At 51.3% G+C, this 20,601-nt stretch overlaps 1 protein-coding gene across 8 annotated transcripts; it reads left to right on the top strand.

The window, feature by feature from the left end:
• Positions 1 to 321: 321 nt before the first annotated feature.
• PPCDC (phosphopantothenoylcysteine decarboxylase) lies at positions 322 to 19,692 on the top strand. 8 transcript variants are annotated; one of them, XM_075431811.1, is made up of 6 exons: positions 323 to 567; positions 2,618 to 3,714; positions 8,849 to 8,944; positions 11,917 to 12,045; positions 14,101 to 14,269; positions 19,065 to 19,692. In XM_075431811.1, the coding sequence occupies exons 2-6, from the start codon at positions 3,316 to 3,318 to the stop codon at positions 19,148 to 19,150; spliced, it is 879 nt and encodes a 292-aa protein (XP_075287926.1). In that variant the 5' UTR covers positions 323 to 567; positions 2,618 to 3,315; the 3' UTR covers positions 19,151 to 19,692. The 8 variants fall into 8 exon arrangements, with proteins under 8 accessions (XP_075287928.1, XP_075287926.1, XP_075287927.1 ...); XM_075431812.1 differs by having other exon boundaries at positions 323 to 1,711; XM_075431816.1 differs by having other exon boundaries at positions 326 to 567; positions 3,548 to 3,714.
• The last annotated feature ends 909 nt before the right edge of the window (positions 19,693 to 20,601 follow it).

The following is a 20,601-nucleotide window of genomic DNA, read 5'->3' as shown; positions in this document are numbered from 1 at the left end:
TGGGGGGGTGGGGGGGGGCTCCCCGGCGTAGGCCGCTGCTCCGCGGTGTGTGTGTGGGGGCTCCCCGGTGTGGGCCGCTGCTCCCAGGTGGGCCGAAGGGTGCGAGCACCCCCGGGGCGAGGCCTGCGAGCGCCGGAGCCGCAGCCGGCCGAGCCCAGCGCTGCGGGGGCGGGCGGACCGGGCCAGGCCCCGGGGCGGGCAGGCGGGCGGTGTCCGGGGCAGACGGGGGCCGCCATCTTGCCGCCTCGGGGCCGCCCGCCGCGGCGCGCATGCGCGACCCGCACCAATCAGCGCGGGACGGGGCGGGGCGGTGGTTCCCAGCGCCCCCTTCCACTTCCGGGGCGCCGAGAGGTCGCGGCCCCGTTGCTGGGTAACGGCGGGTCGGGGCCTCGGCGGGAGCAGGCCGCGGCCTGGCCCCTGCGGCGGGAGCTCGGGGGTCTCCGCGCTGCCGGCCTCCGTCCTGCCGCTGCCGGGACGTCAGCCTGGCTGGGTCAACCCCGCTCAGTAGGCCTGTCCGCTGCTGGCTTCCGAAGGGCTGCTCAGCCGCTCCCCCGGGGCTGGCCTTGGGTAAGGGGAGAGCGCGGCCCGGTCCGGCGCGCCTCTGTTGTATCGAGGGCTGCCCGTTAAACGATCGCGTCGCGTTCCCCGGGTGCGGGTGCTTTGGTGGACTGATGATCCTGCAGCAGTCCTAAGGGAAAGGGGTGTTTTCCTTGCTGCAATGGCGTTCGTTTTGGCTTGATCTGGATAAACGCGCGAAGCCCGGCCGGTGCGCACGCTGTGCTGCCGTGCCTCTGATTGCTCTCGCTGATCGGCGCGTCGAAGCTCAAGCTGAGAATGTGCTCCTGCGCTGGCGGTTTTGTTTTTTATAAAATGCAGTGGGTTTGCGTGGTGAGGTTTTGGTAGCAGAGGATGATTATAGGGGTGGATTCTGCGAGAAGCTTCCCCCGTGTCTGATAAAGCCAGTGCCAGCCGGCTCTAAGACAGACCCGTTGCTGCCCAAGGCCGAGCCCATCAGCGACGGCGGTAGCACCTCTGGGATAACATATTTAAAAGGGGAAGAAAAAGCTGCAGGAAACAGCAGTCAGGAGAGAGGAGTGAGACGATGTGAGAGAAACAACTCTGCAGACACCAAGTTCAGTGAAGCAGGAGGGAGAGGAGGTGCTTGAGATGCCGGAGCAGAGAGCCTTCCCTCACAGCTTGTGATGAAAACCATGGTGAGGCAGGCTGTCCACCTGCAGCCCATGGAAGGGACCCCACGCTGGAGCAGGTGGATGCCTGAAGGAGGCTGTGACCCCGTGGGGAGCCCACGCTGGAGCAGGCTCCTGGCAGAACCTGCGGACCTATGGAGAGAGGAGCCCACACTGGGGCAGGTTTGCTGGCAGGACTTGTGATGCCGTGGGGGACCCACGCTGGAGCAGCCTGTTCCTGAAGGACGGCACCCCGTGGGAGGGACCCACACTGGGGCAGTGCGTGAAGAGCTGCAGCCCGTGGGAAGGACTCATGTCGGAGAAGTTTGTGGAGAACTATCTCCCGTGAGAGGACCTCACGCTGGAGCAGGGGCAGAGTGCGAGGAGTCCTCCTCTGAGGGATAAGGAGCGGCAGAGACAGCGTTTGATGAACTGACCGCAACCCCCATTCCCGTCCCCCTGCGCCGCTCAGGGTGAGGAGGGAGAGAAAAGGGAGTGAAGCTGAGCCTGGGAAGAAGGGAGAGGTGAGGGGAAGGTGTTTTAAGATCTGGATTCATTTCTCACTATCCTACTCTGATTTGATTGGTGATGATTTAAACTCCCTTTTCTCCCCAAGTTCAGTCCGTTTTGCCTGTGACGGTAATTGGTGAGTGATCTCTCCCTGTCCTTATCTTGACCCTTGAGCCTTCATCGTATTTCCTCTCCCCTGTCCAGCTGAGAAGGGGGAAGGATAGAGTGGTTTTGGTGGGCACCTGGCATTTATCCAGGCCAAACCAAAAAATTTTTTGGCAAGCCAGGCGGGAGAATCGAAGAATTCGAGATAAGGATAGTAATGGAGAGGTAATGGGCAAAATGTGGACTGAAGAAAGTGAAGAGCGCGGAATAATTATACAGAATTATTTGTTGTTGTAATTGTGGTGAAGGAATGAGGGCTGGACTGTGTGTAAATTGTCCACTTCTGTTTGGTGTTGTGATGGTGTTATTTTGGTTTTGGTGTGGGGAATTCTTTTTTGTTTATGTGTCTGTAGTTTGTGAAGATTGTGTAGTGAATGTGGATTTAAGTGATAATTCTTAAATATGTGATTCACAGAGGCGAGGGGTGGAATGTTATGGGTTTGCTGGCAAGGTTTGGAAACCTCAGGGGCCTGAGTTTAAAGTATTGGTGCCAAGCAGAGCATGGAAGAAGGCGGCGTTGTTGCTGCTGCATGGCCACGGGGGTTCGGAAGGGCGTTTGGGCTCACCACCTCGGTGGCGTCAACCTGCCAAAGATCCCGAACCAAACGCGCTGCCGAGCCGTCCCGGGGAGGGACCAGAGGGGCAAATTCCTCGTGGGGGAACTCCAGCCCCCTAATGCCAGCAGCCGAGTTGGTATCGAAAATAACGGCAGCGTAACCGTCTCTCTCTTCCTTTTTGTCCAAAACGCTCTCAAGCAACTCCCTGCAAACAACACGGGCGTCACTGAAGTGGAACAAGCTTTACTGAATCCCAGTGCGACGTCTTCACTAGAAACACATTTCTCAAGAAGTGAATTTGCTCTCTGCTGATTAACCGGACCTGCTTGCGGCTGTTCTGCAGAGGAGCGCATCTCCTCACCAGCGCGGTCGTCTGCAGTGTCTTGGTGTGGCCGTGGTGCAGGGAAGCTGGGAGGAGGCAGGAGACCCGAGCTGAAGGTCGGCCTGTCTTCGGATGCGGCTGCCTCGGCCTGCGGGTCGCCTCACGGCCCTCAGAAGGTGTTTTCGCTTGGTGGCTGTTTTGTTCCACCTCTTCTTCGCTGTTTTGGTTTGTTTCCTGTCTTCTGGCACTGCTGTAAATACATAATGATACAATAGGACATCAGATGATAATGCTTGCCTTGGGGCCCTCAGTTTTTTAATAATTAAAATGTCTCCCTGCATTTATTACTCACCAGAAAGTGTGAAGGGAGACTGGCTCGGCTGGGGGTTGCATGTCTTCCCAGCAGCCACTGTGGAAGGTTTAATCTCAAATATTAAAATAAATGTTTATTGTAAATTCCACATGCAACGTGTGAGAGTAGATCTTTGTTATGGGGGCTGCTGGCTTTACCAGAACGCTTGTGCAGCCTCCCTGTGCAGGTTTCGGCATTCTGTTTACCTGTATCTGAGAGAAAATGACAGTTAAACAGGAGGAGCAGACCGCTGCTGTGCTTACAGGTCTGCTGATGCTTGAGAGCTTTACGGGTCGGAGCCTGCGCGTTCATCCTCAGGCTGAGGCGCTCTGGGTCCTGCAGAGCCCAGGCTTAGATCCGTGCCCTCGGGAATGCGTTGGTGTGGGAGCCCTGCGGTGCTGGCCTGGCTCGGAGGCACCGCCGGGCAAGGGGCTTGGTTTTGCTGTGCTTGTAGAGGTGGATCAGAGCATGGAGCCCTTCTCACGGCCACAACCAGCGCTTCCTGCAGAAGAGAGCTCATCTGTGCTGCAGAAGAAGTCCCGGGTCCTGGTGGGTGTGACTGGAAGTGTGGCTGCCCTGAAGCTGCCTCTCCTCGTTGCCGAATTGCTGAAAATCCCAGGGGTGAGTAAATCTGTTGGCAGAGTATTGTAAAGTTGGTGTTATGCTGTTTCTCATTTCCAGGAGAGGTTTGATGGCTTCTGTTGAAATGAAAAGTTCCTGCTGGCTTTCAGCCGGTTGGTTTGAAAATTTGTTGGGGAAAGGATCCTGCTGGTTTTAAAAATTGATTCATGCTTTTTCCTATCGTTTCATACTTCCTTATACTTAAGAGTTAGCTTTAAATCAGGTTTTAAGGGCAGTAACTGTTCCTGGATATTTCCATAGGTGGACATTTAGATTCTGGAATATGAAAGTACTATTGTTCAGCTCAGCTTGCTTCATTCTCTCAAAAATAATTGAATAGGTCCTTCTCTTGTGAGTTTTTGTTTTTTTCCCTGGAATATGTCTTTGCCAGTCAAATTACCAGATTTGGCTATAGACAGAGGTGATGCTTTCTGGGACTTGAGATCTCTAATTAGAACCTTGCAGTTTTCCGTGGGTGAGATGCGGAGTTTGCAAAGATGGACGCTGCTGTCTGACCACCAAAGGGAAACCAGATCTTGTAAAAACAGAAATAGAAAATACCTATATGTGTCTATATGTGTCTGTGCAATGGTTTTTTTCACTAGAGTTTATGTCTGGAGTAACATAGGTGTCCAGCAGAGGCCACCAGTGACTAGAGCCAGGGAGGGAAACATGCTGACTGCTGCTGTAGGATGAAGTTAGAGGCAAACATGAAAAACCTTTAGCTTTTAAGAAATGGAGCAAATGTTTTTGAGCAGTGAAATGAAAGAGCGGCAGGAGCAAGAGGGTGCACTTAAATCTGCAGATAGATTGTTTAAATTGCTTAACAAATATTCCTTTGAATGATTTCAGAGGCTTTACCTGTAGACACAGGTAACACAGAGTCAGGAGAGGTGCAGTCCCTGAGTAGCTCTGAAGAATCGGGTTGGTGTTGAGTGTCTGAGCTGGAAGGGGTACCGAGGACGTGGCGAGCTGTTGGGCATCGGTTCTGCTGGCTGGGCTGGCATTGTGGGTTGCGAAGAAGGGCCTCAGTTGATTCATCAGTCGACGTGAAATGACTAGTGAGGCCAACGGTCCTAGTCTGGAGTGAGAAGGCCAAAGAAAAATGGTACCAAGGAAGGGGGTGACCAGACCAGCGCTGGGGAGATGCAGGGATATGCATCTTCTAGTCCTCTGTCTCTTGGGTTGGCTTCGCTGCTGTCTCCCTTCCGTTGCTCTCCGTGCTTGGAACATCCTTCTGTGCAGGTGACAGGAGGAATGCGAATGATCTGCTGTAGGAATCTAGGTCAAACGCGTTCCTTCTCTCTAAGCGTTTGTTTCATAATTAAAAATGGCAGATGACTGGGCCTGAATTCTCCGTGAAGTCCCGTAGGTTCTGTGACATCTGTTGCAGGCTTTGCGCCCGTGAGTCTTAGGCTTTTGTGGCATAAAAAGCAAAAGTGAAGTATCCAGTCCAGGAACTTCTGGTACTTAATTAGTTAATTAAAATTATTTGCTCATTTCTGGTGTGATTTCAAGGCCTGATTGAAAGCCTGTGGAGTCAGTGCAACTTTTCCGTTAAGTTTGTGAAGTTCTGCACAAGCCTGTTGGGTCAGTCTCTGTACGGATGGAGCAGAGCTTCAAAGGGCGGGTGGTGGAAGCAGGGCAGGAGCGGAGGAAGGCTTCGATACCGAAGGAGATGCGGTCAGAGGCTTGAAACCAGAACAGTTAGTGTAAATTCATGTTTTGGCTAGGATTATCCTCGGTGAACAACTTGCCAGCTTGGTTTTGCACTCGTTAAACTTTAACATCTCCTTGAGGGTGATAATGGGTACGACTACATCTTCTTGGCTTTTGTTTAACCTCTTTGAAGATGTAGGAAATGTATACGGCCTCAGCTTACACCTTCCAGCGTGTTCCTCCCGCACCTGGTGCTGTGGGGAGACAGTGTGCAGTGCCTCGTCAGGACACGGTGGGTAGCTCCCGTGGTTGTGCTGCGCTCACGTGTGTTGCCTCAGGCTGATTCCTCGGATTTTCTGGGTGGCCTGGCAGGAATATGATGACAAAAATCACGTTGGCAGAATGTTGGTTGGTCATAGAGATAGGAGACGGCAAGCTTTTCTGTGGGTGAAATGTGTTGCTTTTGAAGCTGCAGGATGTCCTCTGGACTTGTAGGGTTAAAATGCGTCCTGTCGTTGCATCGTGCTCCTGCTGAGCACCCTCTACGTGAGGTTGTAGGTGCCGTTTGATAGATGAGCTACTCATTCTCTTCTGCAGCAGTTGTTACCCAAGCTCAGTCCATCTGTAAAGATTTTGCTGTCAAAACTGAGAAAGTTTACAAAAAAAAATCATACGCAGCCTCTTACCCACCACAGAAACGGCTGTGGCAGGAGAAGCCTCTGACAGAGACCAGCAGTATTGCATGACCGCAGGAGAGCAGTTTTGCGGTAGAGTTTATTCTGGAGAATTGGCTAAAGTGACCCAAGTAAAAGAACTCTTAACTAGTCTAAACTATCTCCAGTAAAGGAGGTTGAGTGTGGCTAAACTGCCTTTGCTGTTTGAGCAGAGATATAACTGCAGGCAATCAGAGGGTGTGCCAGGCAAGTAGAAGGAAGAAACTATGTAGGCTAAAGTGATCTTGAGAACACTGATCTCTTTCCAGCATAGCTGGAGGGACTTGAAGGACTTGCTCGGAACAAGGGATCCAGGAGCCCACCCCAGCAGAAAACCTTAATTAGGAACAATATTTAACTCGTAAGAGTTTCTTGGGTGACTCTACCACTCAGAATGCTTGAACGTAGCCCTCTGGTATGCTCTGGTTCGTAGTGGGTTGGATGCAGTACTCCATAGCCAGCTGTTCCCTGGTCCTGGGCTTATGCTTTGAAGAAATAAGTATATTTTTAAGACCAGAGGTGGCTATGAAACCATCTTAAGAAAAAAAGCAGTGTCTTCTGGGGATTTTTGCGTATCGTTTACCTTTAGAGGGGTATTTCTTGTCTAGATTAAAATATTTTGAGTAGTAACACAATTGAAGTGTATAGCAAGTGACAAAGTATGTCATGAGGTAGGGTTGTATCATCTAAAAATCCTTATGCCATTATGGCTAACTGCAAAATGAGAATACCGCTAACAAACGTTACTGCTGAAAACTCTTAGTGCAGACCTGGCCTGCTGATACCCTTTCAGACAGCAGACATGCCCCTTTAAACTGCACGCTGCTCTTTAAAACACCAGATAAATAGTGCCTTGCTGACTGCGAGGTTAACACCTCGTTGAAGGCCATGGCATGGCGGAGAGCAGCGTTAGCACCTTCAGGGGTGTCGCTGCTTGGCTTCAAACAGCTTCCTGTGAGATGGAAACAACACGGTTGATTGCTGCGAGTATGATCTTCACACTCAAAAGCACTAGAAGTGCAGCTGGGACTCCAAGCTAGGGTCACTTGAAAAACAGTAAGTGTGTAAAAGAAGCAAAGGATCAAACATATGGTACCAAATACTGGTGTTACGCGCAGCTATATTTTCCCATTAGTTTTTCTTCAGGAAATGGGAATAATTGCTAAGGCCGGGATTTTCCGCTGCTCCCAGCTGTTATTCTAGTCACGTAAGGTGCAGATAATCAAGACTGCTCCATTCCCAGTTGAACAGATAGTGTCGGGGAGATAGGTTAGCAAGTTTTGTCACTTCAACCGCTGCTGCTGAAGATAGCTTCTCGGAGGCTGGAGGTGTCCGGCAGTCTGTTTCAGCAAGAGTGCACAGGCCGAGTGCTTCGCCAGGTTTGTGCCTCAGGCCGCAGTTTTCTAGCAGGAAGAGTTGCTGGTGAGGCTGGTTTCTCCCATCTCCCCGTTGGGCTAACAGAACCATGCGGTGGGTTGTGTGCACCGTGAACTGCTCCAAGGAGCAAACTGAGGTCACAAGAGGCCAGTAACGAGGAAAAGGGTTATTTTTCACTGTAATCAGTGGCCTGAGCTGCGTCTCGCACAGTAGCAGAGCACTCCCTCCGTGTGTGGCCCATCTGTTGGCTGGTTTTAAGGGATGTCCTTGGGAGGAATTGCGGATGGAAACACGGTTGCATGTGCCGCACGGGTGATCAGCGCGTGCAGAGCCGGTCCGGCCCTGGCTCTGCTTTGTGGCTGGTCCCGCTGTGTGCAGAGTACCTCGGCTTCATGTGGCAAGCATCTGTTGGTGCCATTTGTCCAAGCTACAGCTTTGAGCAGGTCGTGCGACACGTAGAAACTGGGGGAAAACCCGCTTTTCTACTTGTGAAGATTTCTGCAGGAGGAAATGAAAGGATCTCGTGTTGCTGGGCATCCCAACACCTTGTAACTGTGCAAGTCAAATAAACAAAGTCAGATTAAATCGGTTTTATAAAGTAGTATCCAGTAGTCTGTAGCTACCACCCCACCTTTGTCGCCAGGAGGTCATCAAGAGAGAGAGGCAAGGAGAGACAGAGAGGAGCACAGAGTGGTCCGCTCAGCCAAGGCATCATACTCTGTCTGCCAGAGCCGCCCTTGCTTGTGCAGCCTTGTGCAGCAGAGCTGGGTTTGCTCTGCGCTGGCGGCGCTGAGCCCCAGCCAGCCAGCTTGTCCCTCAGCAGGACTTTTGATCGCCCAGCCGCTGTGCTTTCTCTTGAAGGAGAGCTTTCTCTTGGCTCCGAGTGTGGGAAGAGTGATCCGGCGAGTGCCGTGTAGGCATGCCACCCTTCGGCACTCCTCTGTGCTGTGCTTGAGGGAATCCACCGAGGCAAGATGCTCTCCTGCTCCCTTTGGCAGGCGTATTTTGAGGCTGAAGGACATCCTTCGCTAAGAAGTTTGCTGCTTCTTACTGTCTCTTTGGAGTTCTGTGCAGATCTGCATCTCGCTCGGACCCGCCCTGTCCTCTCTGCTGTCCCCGCTGTGAGCTGGCTGTGTGAAGATGCTTCGCAGGCCGTGACTAATCCTGTGGCGGTGAAATGAGCCTTTTGCTCCCGTGAACACCTGCGGTGGCCTGGCCTTTCAGCTGTGAATAAGTGCAGTGAAGCGCATGTGTGCAGTAGGGAAAAGACCTCTGAGAATCCATACGGCTTCCAGAATCATAGTCGCTCGAGCCCACCTCCTCTACCCAGCTTTGCAGGATTGTCCCCGAATCTAACTGTCTGTCTGTCTGTCTTTTCTGATCAGCTCGACGTGAAGGTGGTCAGTACTGAGAGAGCAAAGCATTTCTACAATGCCCGGGAGATTCCTGTCCCCCTCTACAGCGATGAAGACGAATGGCAGGTGAGTTGTTCTTCAGGTGGAGACTGCAAGGCCTGCTGTCCTGTCCCCTGTGGTGGTTTGACTGAAATGGAGTTGATTTTCTTCATACAGTTAGGAACTTTTCTTTGTCATGGCTAGCATGGTCATTACTGGGGTTTAGTTTGAGAAGGAATGTAAAAACTTAAGGATATCTTAGCCGTTAGCAAGGAAACCAAGGTCTTCCTCGGCTTCCTCTCTGCAGGCGTGGGGTAGCTAGGAGGGGGGGCATGGATGGACAGACCTCAACTGACGTCCAGGCTGATCAATGGGAGTATTCCATACCATCACTCCTTTCGGTCTGAACAGTCCTTTTTGGGAGAAGGCGCGGACTGGGCAGAACCGTTCTGGTTCGGTTCTGTTCAGTTTGTTTCGTTCGTTAGTTTGTCCTTTTGCCGTTCAGCAGTCGGGCTTTGGGCCTTCCTGCCTGTCTTGTCTCTTTGCTCTCTCCACGGGACCAGCTGTTCTGGACCAGAGTGCTCTCTTCCCGGGACTGGGTGCTTGACACAGGCAGAGTTTGTGAGGGATCACTTTTTATTTTATGTATCGTTAGTAGTATATTAGTATTACTGTGTTATTCCTATGAAACTGCTATTATCTCAACCCACGAGTTTTCCCTTTTGTCCATTTCTCCTCCCCGTCCCGCCGAGGGGGAAGGGGAGGGGTGGGTGAGCGGCTGTCTGCTGTTTAGTCACTAGCTGGGGTTAAGCCACAACACCCCACTAGCCACATGTTTTGTGATTCAAGTAGTTCTGTCATGCACTCGTGCCTTCTGCTTCCAGAAGGCCAATGGGTCACGCTTCAGCACAAAAGCAGGCTCCCTGGGAGATTCACTTAGTTATTCAAGTGCTGAGCAGCAAATAGAAGCGTTCCTCTAAGTTTCTTCGTCGAGGGACCACATTTATTTATTTTTTTTAATCCTGAGCCAAGACTCACTTCTTTGTTCTATTAATGTGTGCTTTGGAGTATGGCTTTTAAAGAAAGTGGTTCCAACCATGCTGTAAAGGAGGAAGAAAAGAAAGGCTGCCCTGGCTGTACCGGAGGATTTTGTACCTTCCTGGCAGCCCTGCAGCAGGTAAGGTGGGTAGAAGTGGTCCCTCGCCACCCTGGGCTTGGCCGCTGTCTGCAGCTCGGAGAGGAGTGTCAGGAAATGTCGAGAAAGCCACTGCAGAGTCACGGTGAGGGTGGCTGGTGCTTGTCATGAGTCATACTTGTCACGAAGGCAACAGCTGAATTCTCCTTAACACTACGCATTCTGAATTCACAGACGTTGCTGACATTCGTGAAACTACCCACGCTGCTGTAAAACTCTGCCTGGGTAGCCTTGGGCACCGCCTGGTGCGTAGTACCACATCTTGCTCGGCGTTTTCAGAGTCTGCCTGCACCTCCAGAGAGAAACAATGCTGACGTGTGACGTTTGTGGACTGGGTCTCTTCGGAGAGCTTTGTGCTGGCAGGGCCGCCCTGCCGTGGCGCTGCGGAGGAAGGCCAGTATCTGGATGTATCGTGTACCGGAGCGATAGGTGGCAGCAAGTTAGGGAGGTTCCCCTGAGGGAAGCAGTGTTTCTCTCAGAGGTGTCCGCATCTGTGCTCGTGTGCAAACACAGAAGAGCCACTGCAGTAAGGGATAGCTCAGTTGTCAGGGCTGTGAACACCTCTAGGCCCTGTAAAATGGCTGCTCCTCTTGACTACGGTTTTGCTGACATGCTGTGAGAGTCCCTGAGTGTGAAGAGGTTCATTGTATAAACATCAACATTTGTTTTTCTATGCGTTTTATCTCTACTACGCAGTACCAATCTGAGTCCAAGGTGATCTGCTCTTTGCCAGTACTCTTGCCAATGCGCTCACACGTGAGCGTCGCTTTTCTGTGGAAAGAGGCGTGCTAATGGCAATGGCCAGGAAGCTTTCTGGCTAGTCGAGGAGATTGCTGGGGATCTGCTCGGTCCCTGGGTGCTGCAGCTCCGGGCACAGTTGTTTCTGAGGAACCTTCGGTGGGGTGATAGGAGAGGAACAGTTCAGGCTTCGAGGTCTGCTGGCACACTGGAAAGCAGGCATGGAGCCCTTGCAACACGCTGTTCTGACACAAGGGTGGGAAATAAGCCCGCTCAGCATCTGTTGGTCAGAGATTTTATTCCAGAAATAAAACTACAGTTTTCAGTGCTGCTAGAAAAAAAATAAAGGTGAGTGGAGGAGCTGGGAAAGGTGTCAGGAAGCACCAGCTTTCTGGATGCTGTCTTTTTGTTGTGGTTTCCAGTGACTCAGAGAAGGAGCAGTTTGTGGCCCTGATGCACCTCTGGCTGGCCTGTGGCTGTGTGTGTCCTCTGGGGATTAAGCACCTGATGCTGTTTGCTGCTTCTCTCGAAGCTTTCCCAGTTAACTGCGCTCTTAAGAAAAGACCAGGCCTCTCCTGAGCAACTCGGAGCTTTAGTGAAAGTAGAAATATTCACTGAAGAGCCAAGAGAGGAGGGAAGTGCCCAGATGGCTAAACCTCATCCATCCTCGAGAAAGCCAACAGGACTGTTCCCTGCTGTAGTTACGAGGGTTTACTTTGCTGCTGTGAGTACACGTAGGGGCGAGCGTCCTAACTGCAAAGTTCTGCAGCTGAGGGACAGTGCGAATGGGAAGTGGACGGGGAAAGCTCTTTCCTGCGAGGTGAAATCTGTGGCTGTTGGACATGTGAATTGTCTGTGAGGGGAAAGGATGCCCGTCTGCAGATTGCCGAGCACATCGCTGCCGTCCATTCACGGTGCTTCCTCAACGTGGCTGCAGCATGGCCTGCGCTGGAGGAGGGGGGAAAGCAGTCCCTGGTTCCCCGCGCTGTCACATCTTGCTTGAGGCTCGAGTAATTCTTTCCCCTGAAGTTTACATGGTGGTGACTAATGTGGGACTGATAAAGTGCCCGTTGTTCACGGCGTTGGTTGCGAGCGTTCGGCAGTCTGCATCTTGTCTCACCCACAGCTGTGGAAAGGCCGTTTGGACCCAGTCCTGCACATCGAGCTCAGGCGGTGGGCTGACCTTATGTTGGTGGCACCTCTGGATGCAAACACACTGGCAAAGCTCGCCAATGGCATCTGTGACAACCTGCTGGTGAGTAACTGGAGCTCTGCCTGGCCAGAGCTCGCTCACCTCCCAGCGTTAGGCTGTCTGACCTTTCTTTCATGGAAACTCCTCTGCTTCTGCAGCGTTGACAGCAGTGAGATTTGCATGTTCTGCTCCCACTTCACATGTCTCTCTCTTCCTCCAGTACGGTTCCCCTGTTCCTTCTCAAGCAGTTGTTCTTTCCTTCCTTGGCCTCCATCCCTTTCCACTCCTCGGCTCTGTCAGTCTCTTCCATTGTTTCCCAGCCCCTGCTTTGTGCCTTTCCTGCGTTTTCTGATGGGTGATATTTCTCTCTTTCTACCTCCACCCTCTCTCTGTTACGCATGTACACACGCACGTGTGCGCGTACACGCCTGCACTCACTTTTGAGTTCCTATCTGCATTTTTTAGATGCAATCTGGAAAGACACCTGTGAGATCAGATAAAATTGTTTACTTCCTGCTACCTCACCTCCTCCCTCACCTAGCTCACAGCACAGAAATTCAAACATGCTCACACTGACTTACCTTCCAGTTTCAGCTACAGGGGATTTTGCTTGTTCAGGCTTGTTTTTCTGGTATTAAAGGTGCCCTGTCTCAGAAGCTGATCAGAAAGCGTGTTGAAAGAGGGTGTGCTTTTCCTGTTGGGTGATGGGGAACCTCAGCGGGGCCAAATGCTTTGTGCCTAGGCATGAGGTCTTCATTAAGAGGAGTCATAAGCGTTAACCACCCAAAAGATCTGCCAGGAAGCTGCAGGTCTGCAGATGTTGCTGTGGTGCATCACCCTTCAGTGATGCAAGGAGGCTAGAACTAGAAATGGAGGGCAACGCGTCAGCTCTGCCTGGGGAGCCCTTTGTGACCAACTTAGCTGTTCAGGTAAGAGGGAGTGCACGTATATGAACAAAATACGCCCAGAGCAACAACCCTCATTTGTATGAGCAGATCGCTGGGGATCGGAGAGAAGCCAGAAGGAGCTGTGGGAGGACAAGCTACGCCTTGTTCTTCTGAGTCCCCTCGGTACTATAGACGTGGTGGTGGTAGCTCAGGAGGGGTGTTAGGGATGCATGGCTTCACAAAGTCCTGCCAGTCTTTCCGGAGAGCCTTATGGAGGGAAGAGGTAGCTCCAGCAAAGGAAAACAAGTGCTGGAGGTGCTGGTTGGCAAATTGGAACTGGTTCTAGCAGGCTTTCCTGTGCTGGGAAGGGGTCAAATCACAGGGCGTCAAAAACACTGGGCAGGGTTCTCATAAATACTATGTGAGCTGAGCAGAGACCCTGCACCAGGGCCTCTTGCTACCTGGGAAGCTCCCTTTGTGTGCTTTAAATGCTGCTAGGCCTCGGGAAACTGGTGGACATTGCATGAAGAGCAGCCAGCAGTTATCTTTTTAAGGAGATGAGGTGCCGCTGGGTTATCTGGAAGCTCTGTATGGCTGAGTCGTCAGATACGATTCCCTGTAGCATGCAGGAGCTGCAAGGTGGTTTGCAATCTGCCAGCGTCTGCTGCAGCAGCCCAGATGTGTGCGTCTTATCCTCTGTTTGCTTCCTGGAAGCAGCAGTGAGTGCTTCTCTTGTGAGGAGTTACGGATCCAGTTGACATAGCATTTGAAAAAGACTCGCTTGCCAACTTGTTGTGTTTAGTTCTACAGCTGGCTTATCTGAAGTGTTGCCTGGGGATTTCTCTATAGCTGATATGATCTGTGGCCACCCCTCAGCTTCTCTCGGTCTCCCACACGGGCTGGCAGTCTGCACGCATGGTGTTCCGGCTTGGTTTGCTCCAGCAGTTCGGCTGCTTGCTTGACTCCAAGCCGCAGTAGGATGGGATCTGTCCTCTTTGCAGCCTCCCTCATCCTTCTTGCCTGTTGGAGACGAGCTTTGCTGGCATGTAATGCAAATTGTTAGCAGCCCTGTGCATCTGCCTGTGGGTTAGTCCAACTGCACGGACAGACTGGGGCTTTTGGCCCTCTAATGACACCGGGGCTGGGAAAGCACTTCTGTGCAGCAAAGAGATGAGAAGGAATGAGGAAAGACAACCCATCTCAGAGCTGAACCTCTTGGCTTCTCTTGCAGACTTGCGTCATCCGTGCTTGGGATCTGAGCAAACCTCTGCTCTTCTGCCCAGCTATGAACACGGCCATGTGGGAGCATCCCATCACAGCTCAGCAGGTGGAGCAGCTGAAGGGCTTTGGCTACACAGAGATCCCCTGCGTGGTGAAGAAACTGGTGTGCGGAGATGAAGGTCGGTCCCTTTGCATGCCTTCCGACTGCTTTCCTGCACGAGGGCTTCTCTTACCCTGAAAGGAGGCGCGTTCTTTTGCCGTGTGGCCTTTGAGATGTTGGACTGTGGGGAGCAGGTGCTCACTGCCAGGGTTTAGAGAAGCAAACTGAAGCTTTGCCCTGCGCTAGCTGATGTCTGTTATTCTTGTTCGTTAATTTTTAAGGAGTCTTAAGAGACCGTCCAAGCCAGGCTTTCAAATGAGCCGTTAGATAGGCCTGGTATTTAAAAGAAATACTCGCTCAAGAAGAGAGCAGATCAAAGAGAAGGAAGGCTTTGCGGTGAGCGTTATCAGCCAGGGATTTGGGTGTCCTGGCCTTGCCCTCTGCTGTGACTGTGGGCTGTTTGCATCATGCCTCAGTTCCTCTTCCCTAAAGTAGGGATAATATCTTATCCCTGAGAGGAGGCAGTGAGAAGAAGCGCTGTGGGGATGTGGCTGAGGGTGGAGCTGGACGTGCATTTAACCTTTGTTGTTGTTTGTTGCCTGGGTTACTTTTCAGCTTGCCAGCCGAGTTCTGATTTGAGGTTTTGACATCAGGCTTGTCTGCGAAGTGAAGGGGGTGTGTGTGGGGGGGCGTATAGGGAAAGTTGTCACCCTCAGTTTCAAAAGACTTAACTTGCAGTGTGAAGCAGTGCTACCAAAATGGTCTCCTTTGTATTTTAGGAGCTGCTTTAAATTGAGGTATTTTGGCTTTTGGGAGGTTTTGAGAAGGGTTTATGTACAAGCAATATGGATTAGTGGATTCACTTTTGTATCAAAATTTTCCTGGACAAATTGTGTATAAAACGTCACCCAGTTCTAGCCATAACAGCAAACACGTTACGAACTGCTCAGTAGTGTACTGATATTTTTGTTCAACTCTAGCAGGTTTTATACTGCTCTGTCAGATAGTTCAGTAAACAGTCTGAAGCAAAGACAGGATGTTAAAGTATTCTTCGTGGTTAAATTCTAGGGCTGGCTTAGTTTCCGAGTTCTTAGGTAGATGCAGTGCTTCTAGGGAATTTTTTTTTGGAGCTGAAGACTAAGAAATATTTACAGTTAGGTAAGTGTAGTCAAGTAACTCAGGCATTGGTTGAAATGTCCTGGACAATTATGCTTCCGCTGGGATTTTAGACCTGATTACATCAAATTTCTTACATACTTGTAATGATGTTAAGGGAAAACGCCCAAAAGAGGTCATTCTGCGCAGACGCTTTGGCAGAAGTGGAAAGGCCATCTGGCATCGCTTCTTTGTCCTTTACTTTTTCCCTTTATCTTTTTTGGTGCGCATGTAGAATGTCTATTCCTGTAGTAAGCAGCTGAGTGCCTCCTGATGGGTGATGAGCTTATTCTTGCAGGTTCCTGCACCTGAGGCAGAGCTGTGTTGTCATCCCTGTTTCACAGACGGGGATCTGAGATGCAAAGGGCCCTGTGAGTTGACTCACCAGCACAGACGGATTAGAGCTGGATGGTGAACTTGGTTTCCACCTTCTGCCGCTCCACCCTGCCCCGTTCCTGGGGGGTGCTGCCCTCGTGACAGGGATGCGTGAGCCGTGGGAGAAGCAGCCTGTGAACGGCTGGGGTTTGCAGCTCGGGATGGCGAAGTAAACCAGCGCTGCTCGGGAGTTATCTCATTCCACCAGCAGTCATTTAGGAGCTGCTTCGTATTCAACTCAGCTCTCACTGCTGTGGGAGCAAACTCCTGAAGGAGCTTGTAGGAGCGGGGTGGTATGGACAGCCGGGGCAGCAGTAGCCACATCTGACTCAACTCCGCTTGTGTTTGTGAGTCAATTTGCAACAAAATTTTCCTGTTGGCAAACACCAGGATTTTCCTGGCAGTACGTAGGAGAACTATGGAGAAGCATTTGTCGTGGTTTAACCCCAGCTGGCAGCTAAGCACCACACAGCAGCTTGCTCACTCTCCCTCAGCGCAATGTGAGGAGGGAATCGGAAGGGTGAAAGTGAGAAAAGTCTTGCATTGAGGTAAAAACAGTTTAATAATTGCAATAAAGTAACATACTAATAATAATAAGTTGTAATGAGAAGGGAAATAAAGCCCAAGAAAGACAAGTGATGCAAAAAACAATTGCTCACTGTCAACTGACTGATGCCTGAGCTGCAGCCAGCCTTCCCACTGGTTTTATTGCTGAGCATGACGCCGTATGGCATGGAATAGCCCTTTGGTCAGTCGGGGCTGGCTGTCCCGGCTGCGTCCCCTCCAGCTTCCCATGCACCTGGCAGCACGAAAAGCAGAAAAGGCTCTTGACTCTCTCAGCAGTAATGAAAACATCCCTGTATTACCAATACTGTTTTCAGCACAAATCCAAAGTGTAGCCCCATATTAGCTACTCTGAAAAAAAATTAACTCCATCCCAGCCAAAACCAGCACAGAAGTAACAGACTCCAGGTCTCTGAAGACCCAAGACAGTCTCCACTGATGATTTTTTCCTTTCTTCCCCTATTTTTTCAGGCCTTGCACCCCAGGGCCTCTTCTTCCACAGAAATTTGGGGTTTGTGGGTTTCATCCACGAAGGGGTTTGCCTATCTTCCACGCAAGCAGCAGGCAGCAAAGCTCACACATCTGGTGCAGAAAAAAGGAGATTCAGTTTGCACCAGTTTTGTCTGTTGACATTGTGGTTTGTCTTGCTGTAGAAGAGGTTTATCTTCCTCAACTCATGTGGCTGATCTCACCTGAAATGGGCCAGAGCCTGGCTGCCACCGAGTTTCTGCAGTACGAGCTTTACCTGATTAATTTTTCTTCCTCAGTAGATGGATATTTTTAGACATAGAGCCCAGCTAATAGAGAGTTAAAATAACAAATTAAATTGAGATGACAATTAAAATGTTTCCTTGATTAGGTAGTTATGTGTAAGCTACCAGCTGTTGGCCTTGGTGATACCCATGTGCCATGATATAAAGAGAGCTTGGAGAGGTGCTGTACCACACGTGGGCCTGCAGCAATTTGCCTTTGCAAAAACTCTTCCAAACTGCTAGTATCTTCATCATCTTTGGCTGGGTTTCTAGAGCCTAGCACGCTGGAAGATTTCGACCTGTAGGCATGAGCTGTGCAGGAAGACAGGCTGCTTAGCAAGAGTTTGCTTTGCTAAACCTAAAAATCCAGCTGTGAATTGCCAAAGATGTTGAGGAGGCGGGTAGTGAGGGACAAAGGCAGGCCTTGGAAACGTTCTCGAAGGGTGCAGCTCCGCCAAACCGCGCAGAAGCAGTCAGGGAATTTCTCTTGTTTGGCAGGACCTCTCAGCTGCAGCTCCTCTCCTTGAGCTTAGGAGCTCAGAAGGGCCTGAATCTGCCTGCAGCTTGTCCACAGGAAGCTTCGGACCTCCTGGGATTTACAGGTCTGAAAAAGTCGTAGCGCAGAATGAGTCTTACTTTGCAGGGAAACCCGATTTTCTTGACCTTCCAAGGGTATCATTCTTCGTCACAAATCCTCAGTTATTTCCAGTTACACCTTCTTGTCCCAGACAAGGCTCGGGTGGCTCATCTGTAGTGGAAACCTGAGGCTCTGGGCAGGACCAGGGCTGTGATCTGCGCCCCAGAGAGCACCTCTCCCTGCCAGTTAGGACGACTTTTCTCAGTCCCCACCATCTCTTGCCTGCCCTCGAGTTGCTGCTGTCCTTTGGAGGCTGCTGGTTTTGCAGTTCATCTGTGTGCTGGCTAACCCAGCTGTGGAAGCCAAACAGAAAAAAAAGAGGAAACCAAAACCTTCTAGAACTCATTGATGATGACAAAGAAGGCACATATTTTAAATCATTAGAGCAATTAGCCAGCAGAACAAAAGACAAACAGAGACTCTGTCTTTTCAATCTATCAATGGAGACAAGTGCTGGTGGGAGAAGTGTCCGTCCTCAGCCCCAGGAGTGAAGGGACTGAGTTCAGTCCACAAGGTTGAACAAGATGGTTTAGTGGTCTCTGGCCTGAAAGTTCTGAACCGAAGTTTAATAAGCATTGCACAGCGAAGCGGCAGCACAGTGTGGATTAGATGTTTGTCTGGCAGCTAACCGGTCCAAAAGGAAAAGCTTTTCTATTTTATTCTGTCCAGCACTCAGTCTTCTCCAAGAGTGACTCCCGAGCTTGAAGCTGGTGCAGATCCAGGACAGCTTTCTCTAATGTGGGTCTAGCTGCAGAGTCATGGGAATGGCATGAATTCGGCAAGTCTTGTTTATAGGCAAAAGCCATTTCAAAACAATACTGAACACGCACAATGTTTGCACTGGAGAAGGGAGGTGAGAGAGGGTATTTTGCTACCCACACGCTTTTTGGGGCACTTTTGCATGCTTGCCCCCAGAGCAGTATGAGCCTGTGCAGGCAAGGGTTGGGTGCCGATGCTTCTGGAGATGGTTCAGAACATGAGGTACTTACTAAGGTCATCTGAGCTGCCTTTGGAGGTTTCCTGCCTCCCTCCATTGACTGTCTGAGCGGCTCGTGCTCCTGCTTAGGCTTCCGAGTTACGAGCCAAACTGAGTTGGTATGAATACTCTTCTCGCTCCCCTCCCCTGATTCTCCTCCCCTTGTTCAGCCGTGCCACAAACCCCTGCAGAACCGGGTGGACTGAGCAGATCCCCTGGCCTCCACAGCAGCAAGTCATGCGGAAACACATGGGGGTACTCGGTGAGCATTGCTGCGCCGTGCCACCGTTGTACATCTGATTTTCCGCAGCAGTGCAGCGTGTGGAGACGCGGGGAGGTGGGCTGGGAAGCGCATGCCTCGCGCCGTCTCTGTGGGACCTGGGTTTCACCGTGCGGTTCTGCTCTTACCCTCCAGGTCGAGGTGCCATGGCAGAAGTGTGGACCATTGTGGAGAGCGTAAAGAGGATCCTTGAAGAATGGGACATGACGAGGCAGAGCTGATGGTTTGGCGCATAAATTGTCTGTGTTTGTCTCCCTGATGATTGAAGATAAAACCAGCAGGAAGCTGAGTCGAGGTGGCGTGCGTCCCTACAACCCGCTCTTCAACCGAAGGAGCGAAACGGTTGTCTTCCAGCTGGTGCCAAACTGAAATGCGGTACATCACTGGAGACTTTCAGAAACCGAAGCCAAGAACGTGCTGCTTTCGTGTGGGAAAACTCTGCTGTCTCACGGAGAGGGGATAACGTTCCACCAGCCCGCTCAGCCCCCGGTATTTCCCATGCGCTCCTTCCTGAGGAGGCTGCAGAAGGCCTTGCCAGCATATTCCAGGTCCGGTGGTTCCCTCAAGGGCTGCTAGAGAGAAAAGTTCTGTACAAGTCCTGGTGATGGGGATAACACCAGCCCCTCCCAGCCTCCGGTGCGGGGACACCCCTGCTCTCCAAAGCCTGCGCTGTGGTTGTGCTGGCTTCACCTTTCTGGCACGAGTCACTGTCCAAAACGCATTTTTCCTCCAGGATCTCAATAAAAAAGGGCTTTTAATTCCACCCCTGAAGCATTGCCTCTGGTAGCTGCTCTAGGGTGCAGGGCTTGCGCCTAACATCGTTGCTAAATCATTCCGTCTGCGTGCTGGTTTTATCAGAAATGGGGAAAAAAATTGACTGGGAGAAGCTTAGCCTTCACCCCTTTGTGCCTGTTGACTGGACAGGGTGCTTCCATCAGGAAATGCACCGGCTGGGCCCTCGTGAAAAGCAGAAGTGTTCCCTGAGGGAGTGAAGTCAAACTTGGCCTGTGACGGTCCTTTTGGGTTTGAAAATTAACTGACCGGCATGAAAAAAATTGGGAAATTGTGTGATGCCCTGGGCCAGACCAGCCGGAGCTCCCCCAGCCCAGCCTTTCTTTGGAAACATGATCCCGCTCCTGAGGTGAATGGGAGCAGACTAGGGCTGTAGAACATGTCGCTGTCACGGGGAGTTTATTTTTAACTAGACCCAGTCAAATTTAAGGCCTTTGGTACAGAATGTTCATCCTGCCTGTGGGGGCAACCTTCAGAATGCTGCGCACGAGGAAGGAGGTTATCGGGCTGTGTTTGCTTTCCTTATCTGTTCCACACAAATAAAAACCTCCCAGCTTTCTCATTTTTGGCTCTTCCCCTAACGGAGAGCCGGGGGTTCAGAGCTTCTGGGGATCAAGTCAGGAGGAGCCTCGTGTGAGCTGAGCTTGCGGCTCACACGAAGGTGGGACCGTGGTGGTGAGCTTTGCGTTTCGCCAGCGAAGCCTTTGCGGTGTGACCCGTGTTGTTGGCTCGTGTTCTTAGCGTGGTGAAAGCTATCCACGGATCAGACCATCTCCCTTCGAGCTCGTTGAAGGCGGTAGAAGAGATGCTTCTTGGTGTCTGCGAGTTTTGTGGTGAACGTTGTTTCTCCTGCTTGCAGAGAATCACAGAATCACAGAAT

This window comes from Opisthocomus hoazin, chromosome 10 (assembly GCF_030867145.1).
Source record: "Opisthocomus hoazin isolate bOpiHoa1 chromosome 10, bOpiHoa1.hap1, whole genome shotgun sequence".
Classification (NCBI taxonomy): domain Eukaryota; kingdom Metazoa; phylum Chordata; class Aves; order Opisthocomiformes; family Opisthocomidae; genus Opisthocomus; species Opisthocomus hoazin.
Note: the sequence above shows the minus strand (reverse complement) of the source record. Positions and strands in the feature narration are given on the sequence as shown.

What these genes read in the sequence shown, in the direction of transcription:
- PPCDC (XM_075431811.1), top strand. Translation starts at nt 3,316, where the DNA reads ATGACAGTTAAACAGGAGGAGCAGACCGCTGCTGTGCTTACAGGTCTG. An exon ending in GCGATGAAGACGAATGGCAG is followed by an intron (nt 8,945 to 11,916) that starts GTGAGTTGTTCT and finishes TCTCACCCACAG; the next exon opens with CTGTGGAAAGGCCGTTTGGA. An exon ending in GCATCTGTGACAACCTGCTG is followed by an intron (nt 12,046 to 14,100) that starts GTGAGTAACTGG and finishes CTTCTCTTGCAG; the next exon opens with ACTTGCGTCATCCGTGCTTG.